The 8,442-nt window shown below is 73.1% G+C and overlaps 1 protein-coding gene across 1 annotated transcript; it reads left to right on the forward strand.

Moving 5' to 3' along the window:
• The first annotated feature begins 166 nt into the window (after positions 1 to 166).
• LOC148590601 (protein ZNRD2-like) lies at positions 167 to 2,785 on the forward strand. Its single transcript, XM_088538836.1, has 4 exons — positions 167 to 182; positions 576 to 667; positions 1,620 to 1,698; positions 2,406 to 2,785. Exons 1-4 carry the CDS (start codon positions 167 to 169, stop codon positions 2,783 to 2,785), a joined length of 567 nt encoding a protein of 188 aa, XP_088394962.1.
• Positions 2,786 to 8,442: the final 5,657 nt, after the last annotated feature.

Consider the following 8,442-nt stretch of genomic DNA (forward strand, 5'->3'; position numbering starts at 1 on the left):
GGCTGGGGGGAACCGATCTGCGCGTCCCCTGCTTCCGGGGGGCTCCATTTCCCGGACGGACCCGCCCCGCTGGGGGGCTGCGTTTCCCGGACGGACCCGCGCCGCTGGGGGGCTGCTTTTCCGGACGGACCCATTCTGCGACGCCACTTCCGGCGGGGAGCGGGCCATGGCGGTGAACGCGGGTGCGGGCGGCGGCGCCGGAAACCCCCCCCCCCCCAGCGCGTCCCCCGTGTCCCCCCGTCCCTGCGTTCCCCCCGTTCCCGTGTCCCCCCGTTCCCGTGTCCTGGTGTTTGTGTCCCCCCGTCCCTGCGTTCCCCCCGTTCCCGTGTCCCCCCGTTCCCGTGTCCTGGTGTTTGTGTCCCCCCGTCCCTGCGTTCCCCCCGTCCCTGCGTCCCCCCGTTCCCGCGTCCCGGTGTTCGTGTCCCCCCGTTCCCGCGTCCCCCCGTTCCCGCGTCCCGGTGTTTGTGTCCCCCCGTTCCCGCGTCCCCCCCGGTCCCTTCCCCCCGTGACCCCCGGTTCCGCAGGGGCGGCCGGGCCGGTCCCGGTTCCGGACCGGAAGGCGGCGGCGGCCGCAGGGCGGGAGCGGCAGGAACGGATCAGCCAGGCCCTGGGGGAGCATCTGCTGCGGGGGTACCGGATGTTGGGGGAGACGTGTCCGGAGTGCGGGGTACGGGGGTACCGGGATGAGTACGGGGGTACCGGGAGAACCGGGGGTACCGGGGGAACCGGGGGTACCGGGAGAACCGGGGGTACTGGGGGAACCGGGAGAACCGGGGGTACCGGGGGAACCGGGGGTACCGGGATGAGCACGGGGGTACCGGGAGAACCGGGGGTACCGGATGTTGGGGGAGACCTGTCCAGAGTGCGGGGTATGGGGTACCAGGGGTACCGGGATGAGTACGGGGGTACCGGGAGAACCGGGGGTACCGGGAGAACCGGGGGTACCGGATGCTGGGGGAGGCCTGTCCAGAGTGCGGGGTATGGGGTACCAGGGGTACCGGGATGAGTACGGGGGTACCGGGAGAACCGGGGGTACCGGGAGAACCGGGGGTACCGGATGCTGGGGGAGGCCTGTCCCGAGTGCGGGATGTGGGACACCAGAATGGGTACAGGGGCACCAGGAGGGGGAACGGGGTACCGGGGGAACCGGAAGAACCGGGGGTCCCGGGAGGAGTATGTGGTACCGGGGGTACCATGTGCTGGGGGAGACCTGTGCGGGGTACGGGGGTACCAGGGGTACCAGGAGAACTGGGGGTACCGGGAGGGTACGGGAAAACCGGGAGAACCGGCAGTACCGGATGTTGGGGGAAACTTGCCTGGAATGTGGGGTACGGGGAGAACCGGGGGTACTGGGAGTACCGAGGGTACCGGGACAAGCAGGGGTACCGGATGCTGGGGGAGACCTGCCCGGAGTGCGGGGTATGGGACACCGGGACGGGTATGGGGGTACCGGGATGGGTATGGGACACCGGGGGAGGGTTCGACTGTACCAGGGGGGTTCGGGGGTACCGGGGGTACCGGGATGGGTCCGGGGGTACCGGGGGGGGGTTACGGGGGTACCGGGGGGGTTCGGGGGTACCGGGGGGTCCGGCTGTACCAGGGGCCCTGCTCCCCCCCAGACCATCCTGCTCCAGGACCGGCAGCGCCGGCTCCTCTGCGTCTCCTGCCGGGACCCGGACCCGGACACGGACGATCCCGGTGCGGGGGGGGGGGACCCGGGAATGGGTCAGGGATCCCGGGAAGGAGGTTGGGTCTGGGAACGGGGATCCGGGGGGATCCGGGGGGATCCGGGGGGACACGGGGGGATTCAAGGGGATCCGGGGGGATCCCAGGGGGACACGGGGGGATTCAAGGGGGGGTCCCAGGGGGACACAGGGGGACATGGGGGATCCGAGGGAGCCGCTGGGGGGATCCAGGCGGCCCCAGGGGATCTGAGGGAGGATCCATGGGGGAATCCGAGGGGGGGTCCAGGTGACCCAAAGGGGACACGGGGGGGATCCGAGAGGAGATCCAAAGGGGGATCCAAGGGGGACACGGGGGATCCGAGAGGATCCAAGGGGGGATCCATGGGGGAATCCGAGGGGGGATCCGTGTGGCCTGAGGGGATCTGAAGGCGGATCCAGGGGGCCAAGGGGCACACGGGGGATCCAAGGGGAACAAGGGGGGATCCAAGGGGGGATCCGAGAGGATCCAAGGGGGAATCCAAGGGGGACACGGGGGATCCAAGGGGGGATCTGAGAGGATCCAAGGGGGGATCCGAGGGGATCCAAGGGGGAATCCAAGGGGGGATCCAAGAGCATCCAAGGGGGGATCCAAGGGGGGATCTGAGGGGATCCAAGGGGGGATCCGAGGGGGACACGGGGGGATCTGAGGGGGACAAGGGGGGATCTGAGCGGTCCCCGCAGCGCTGGACACACCGGACGCGCCGGAGCCGTCGCAGCCGTCGCAGCCGTCGCAGCCGCGGGCGGATCCGGCGTCGCGGTGGCCGGAGCGCTGCGAGGGGGCGGCCCCCCCGGGTGACGCGGGTGACGCCGGTGACCCCGGTGACGCCGGTGACCCCGGTGACGCGGCGGCCGTGGCGGCCCTGGCGCGCGCGGCCGTGCTGCGCCGCATGGCCGGGGCCGCGCGGGAGCTGCGGCGCTGCGGGGACCCCGCGGCAGCCGCGCAGCTCTGCGGCCTGGTGCGCGCCTGCGCCGACGCGCTGCGTTCGCTGCATTCACTGCATGGACTGGACGGGATGCAGGGGATGCAGGGGATGCAGGGGCTGCAGGGGCTGCCCCGGTGAAGGACGTGACCCCCCCGCGCCCCCCTGCACCCCAATAAAGAATATACCCCCCCCCCGCGCCCCCTTAAAGAGCGACTCTGGGGCAGATTGGGGGGTCTGGGGTAGGTGGGGGGACTCCAGGGCAGATTGGGGGGTGGTTGGGGGGCTCAGGGGCAGTTTGAGCGACTCTGGGGCAGATTGGGGGGCTCTGGGGTAGCTGGGGGGGGATTCCAGGGCAGATTGGAGGATTCGGGGGGAGACTGCAGGCAGCTTGAACAACTATGGGGTAGATTGGGGGGGTTCTGGGGCAGGTGGGGGGATTGCAGGGGAGATTGGGGGGGGCTCGGGGGCAGTTCGAGCATCTGCGGGGCAGATTGGGGGGGGTCTGGGAGAGGCTGGGGCAGGTTGGGGGGCAGTTTGAGCAGCTCTGGGGCAGATTGGGGGGCAGGGGGGCGGGTGCGGGGGGGCTGTGGGGTCTATAGGGCCCGCGATGGCCATAGGGGCGGCCGGGGGCCCCTATAGGGCCTGACAGGGCCCGTATGGCCCGGGGGGGGGGGGAGCGGTGCGGGCGGGGGGGGCGACAGGCGGAGGGACCGCTATACGGCCCGGGGCGGGGCCAGGGGGCGGGGCCACGTGGCCAAGGGGCGGGGCCGCGTGGCCAAGGGGGCGGGGCTCCCCGCTCCGGGGGGGGCAGGAACCGGTTGTCATTTTGTTTCCCCCCCCGCCCCGGACCCCCCCAACGGGCGGGGCGGAGGGGGCAGATACCGGGGGGGGGGGGGGGGGGGCAATACCGGGTCGGGGGGGGCAATACCGGAGGGGGGGGCAATACGGGACGGGGGGGGCGGTCCCGTGGAGGGGGGGGGCGGTCCCGGTCCCGGGGGGGGGCGGTCCCAGTCCCGGGGGGGGCGGTCCCAGTCCCGGGGGGGGCGGTCCCTGTCCCGGTCCCGGTCCCGCCGGGGGGGGGCGCGCGCGCCGCGGTCGCGCGTGGCGTGGGCCGGGGCGGGGGGGGGCCATGGGCTCCGTGTGGAAGCGGCTGCAGCGCGTGGGGAAACGCGCGGCCAAAGTCCACGTGGTGGCGAGTTACGAGGAGCTGCGGCTGGAGGGGACCCGGAAGTGGTGAGGGACCCCCCGGGACCCCCCCGCGGGACCCCCCCCGGGAAACCCCCCCACGGGACCCCCCCGCGGGAAACCCCCCCCCACGGGAAACCCCCCCCCACGGGAAACCCCCACGGGACCCCCCCTCCAGGACGCCCCCCCCGGGATCACCCCCCCCGTGACCCCCCCGTGACCCCGGGACCCCCCCCACGATCCCCCCCCTCGATCCCTCCCCTGTCCCGGGATTCCCCCCCCCCCCCCGGCACCGCCCTGGGAAACTCCCCCCCTCCCCCCCCGGGACTCCCCCCTGTCGGACACGGGGACCCCCCCCCGGCACCGCCCCCCCGGGGTGTCCCCTCTCCCCTATAGCGCCCTGGTCCTTACGGGCCCCTATAGCCCCCTATAGCCCGTAGGGTCCCGTATAGGGCACGGGGCGCTTGTGTGGGGCGGGGCCCTGTGGGGCCTGGGTCTGTAGGGCCCCCCGGGGGGGGTCTGGGTCCCCATAGGGGTCTGGGTCCCTATAGGGGTCTGGGTCCCTATAGGGGGCAGGGTCCCCATAGGGGTCTGGGTCCCTGTAGGGGTCTGGGTCCCCATAGGGGTCTGGGTCCCTATAGGGGTCTGGGTCCCTATAGGGGTCTGGGTCCCCATAAGGGTCTGGGTCCCCATAGGGGTCTGGATCCCCATAGGGGTCTGGATCCCCATAAGGGTCTGGGTCCCCATAGGGGGCAGGGTCCCCATAGGGGTCTGGGTCTCTATAGGGGTCTGGGTCTCTATAGGGGGCAGGTCTCTATAGGGGGCAGGTCCCCTATGGGGCGCGGGGCCCCTGTGGGGCCGCCGGTTCCGGGCGGCGAAAGGGGAAGCGGGAGGTTCCTGCGGGGGGGGGGGGGGGGGGGGGCTCTGCCCCACGGCCCCGCCCGGCCCCGCCCCCCGCTATGGGGCTGAGCCCCCCAATGTGGGGCCGCCCCCCCCCCCCCGGCCTCCGCTTTCGTTTTGGGCTCAGAATGGCCATAAATGGGGCCCTGGCGGGAAACGCCGCCGGGGCGGCTAAAAATAACCCCGGGGGGGGGGGGGGGGGCTGTGGGGCAGGGCGGGGGGGGGCGGGGGGGGGTGTCCGGTTTCCTCCAGCCCCAAATTTAGCCCCGACCCCCCCCCCCCCCCCCCCCGGGCTAAACTTAGCCCGACCCCCCCCCCCCCCGAGCAGCTGTCCAGGGCGGGGGGGGGGGAGCACCGGGGACCCCCAACTGCCCCCCCCGTCCAGGGGCCCCCCAAGTGCCCCACCCCCAGGGTGCCCTAGGGGCGTCTATGGGGTATCCATGGGGCTGGGGGTGCCCTAGGGGTGTCTATGGGCCTGGGGGTGCCCTAGGGGTATCTATGGGGTTTCCATGGGGCTGGGGGTGCTCTAGGGGTGTCTATGGGGCTGGGGAGACTCTAGGGGCTCCCGTGGGGCTGGGGGTGCCCTAGGGGTGTCTATGGGGTTTCCATGGGGCTGGGGGTGCTCTAGGGGTATCCATGGGGTTCCCGTGGGGCTGGGGGTGCTCTAGGGGTATCCATGGGGTATCCATGGGGCTGGGGGTGCTGTAGGGGTATCCATGGGGCTCCCATGGGGCTGGGGGTGCCCTAGGGGTATCCATGGGGCTCCCATGGGGCTGGGGGTGCCCTAGGGGTATCCATGGGGCTCCCATGGGGCTGGGGGTGCTCTAGGGGTATCCATGGGGCTCCCATGGGGCTGGGGGTCCTCTAGGGCGGCCGTGGGGCAGGGCAGGGCAGGTCCCAGCCAACGGTGTCCCCCCCCCGCCCCGTTATCTCGGTGCCCCACGGCCGCGACCGGGGCTGCCCCACAGCGATAGGGGGTGGGCGGGGGGTGTTGGGGGGCGCAGGGGGTGTTGGGGGGCTGGTCCCCCCCCTCCATGGTCTAAGGAGCAGCCCCACAGGCAGCCGGACAAGGTGGTCGTCGTGTGGACGAGGCGCAACCGGCGGCTCTGCACCAAGGTGGGGCGGCGGGGGGCACCTATGGGGCTGGGGGGGTCTATAGGGCAGGTCAGGGGCACCTATGGGGCTCGTCAAGGGCACCTATGGAGCTGGGGGGGGGGTGCCTATGGGGGTGGTAGGGAGCACCTATGGGGCTGGAAGGGGTCATCTATGGGGCTGGCAGCACCTATGGGGCCGGTCGGGGGCACCTATGGGGCTGGGGTGGTCTATAGGGCAGGTCAGGGGCACCTATGGGGCTGGAGGGGGTGCCTGTGGGGCTGGTCGGGGGCACCTATGGGGCTGGTGCCACCTATAGGGCTGGTTGGGGGACACGTGTGGGGCCCCCATGGGGCGATGCGGGCGCCGTGGGGCGCCGTGGGGCTGAGGGTGTCGCCGCAGCCCCACAGCTGGCAGCCGGACATCGGCAACCCCTACCGGGGCTCCGTCACCTGGGTGGTGCCCGAGACCGTCGATGTTGTGGTGACGCTGTACCGGGTGCGGCGCCCGCGCGGGTGTTCCCTGGCGCGGCTGTACCCGCCGTGCGGCTGTACCGCCCTGCGCGACTGTGCCCCCCCCCGGTGCGACTGTGCCCCTCTGTGCGGCTGTACCGCCCTGCACGACTGTGTCCCCCCGGTGCGACTGTGCCCCTCTGTGTGGCTGTACCCGCTGTGCGGCTGTACCGCCCTGCGCGACTGTGCCCCCCCTGGTGTGACTGTGCCCCTCTGTGTGGCTGTACCCCATGCGGCTGTACCCGCTGTGCGGCTGTACCCTCCCCGGTGCGGCTCTACCCCCCCGGTGTAGCTGTACCCACCACGCGGCTGTACCCTGCCTCATGCAGCTGTACCCCGCTGTGCGACTGTGCCCCCCTGTGTGGCTGTACCCCGTCCTATGCAGCCCTACCCGCCGCACGGCTGTACCCGTCTTGTGTGACTGTACCCGCTGCACGGCTGTACCACCCCCCAATGCAGCTGTGCCCCCCCCGTGCGGCTGTGCCTGCTGTGCGGCTGTACCCTCTGGCACAACGGGTCCTCCCACTGAGGCTGTTCCCCCTGCCCCAACAGGTCCCCTGGTCCCCCCGGTGCGGCTGTTCCCCCTCACATTGTGCACATAGAGCCCTGGCATGAGTGTCCCCCAGCGCGACTGTTGTCCCCCCATCACGGCTGTTGTCCCCCCGGCACGTCTGTCCCCCTGTTCCCTGCGTCACCCCCTGTCCCCCGTGTCCCCCGTGTCACCCGTGTCCCCCGTGTCCCCCGCACGTCCCCGGTGTCCCCCCCCCGCGCTGTCACCCCGTCCCCCCCCCCGCGGCTCACGGGGTCCCCGCCGTCCCCAGGACCCCCGCGCCGACCGCTACGATGACAAGGAGTGGACGTTCGTCATCGAGACCGTGAGCGGGGGGGCACGTGGGGACACGGGGGGGCTCCCGGATATGGGGGACACCTGGGGGGGCTCCTGGATATGGGGGTCCTTGTGGGGGACACTTGGGGACACGGGGGGGACTCCTGGATATGGGGGACACTTGGGGACATGGGGGGGTCCTGGATATGGGGGTCCTTGTGGGGGACACTTCAATCCCCGGGGTCCCCAATGAGGGGTATGGGGGGGGGGGGTCCCGGTTTTTTGGGTCCCTGGGGGTGCTGGGGGGTCCCGGACACTGGGGCCCCGTGGTGGGTCCCGGACACCCAGAACCATTGGGGGGGGGGGGCCCGGACGCCGGGGCCCTCGTTGGGGTTCAGGGGGTCCCCGGACACCCGGGTCCTCGTTGGGGGGTTCAGGGGGTCCCCGGACACCGGGGCCCTGCAGGGGGTACCGGACACCCAGACCGGTCGGGGGGTCCCCCCTTGTTGGGGGGTTGGGGGGGTCCCGGACACCCGGGTCCTTGTTGGGGGGTTCGGGGGCTCCCCGGACACCCGGGCCCTCGTTGGGGTTCAGGGGGTCCCGGACACCCGGGTCCTCGTTGGGGGGTTCGGGGGTCCCGGACACCCGGGTCCTTGTTGGGGGGTCAGGGGCTCCCCGGACACCCAGACCGGTCGGGGGGTCCCGGACACCCGGGCCCCTCGTTGGGGGGTTCGGGGGCTCCCCGGACGCCGGGGCCCTGCAGGGGGTACTGGACACCCAGACCAGTCGGGGGGTCCCGGACACCCGGGTCCTCGTTGGGGGGTTCGGGGGCTCCCCGGACACCTGGGTCCTCGTTGGGGGGTTCGGGGGCTCCCCGGACGCCGGGGCCCCCCGCGCTCCCGCCCCCCCCCCCCCCAGGAGTCCCGCTCCGCTCTGGCCGCCGCCGCCGTCAACGTCTCCCGTTTCGCCGCCCCCGCCCCCGCCGCCGCCGCCGTCGCCCTGGAGCTGCCGCTGCGGCCGCGCTCGCGCCGGGTGGCGGCCGCGCGCCTGCGCCTGACCCTCACGGCCACCGTCCTGCGCGAGGGCCGCGCCACGTGAGTCGCGGCGCCGGCGGCGCCATCTTGCTCGCGGGCAAAGGGGCGGGGCCCCGCCCGCGGAAGGGCGGGGGCGCGGCGGCCATGTTGGCGGTGGGCACGCGCGGGGCGCGTGAGGGCGGGGCGGCCATCTTGGGTGTGGGCGCGGGGGTGACAGTGGCGGGGCGGCCATCTTGGGTGTGGGCA

This window comes from Tinamus guttatus, unplaced genomic scaffold (assembly GCF_059628265.1).
Source record: "Tinamus guttatus ecotype Peru unplaced genomic scaffold, ASM5962826v1 Tinamus_guttatus_pri_ptg001217l, whole genome shotgun sequence".
NCBI lineage: Eukaryota > Metazoa > Chordata > Aves > Tinamiformes > Tinamidae > Tinamus > Tinamus guttatus.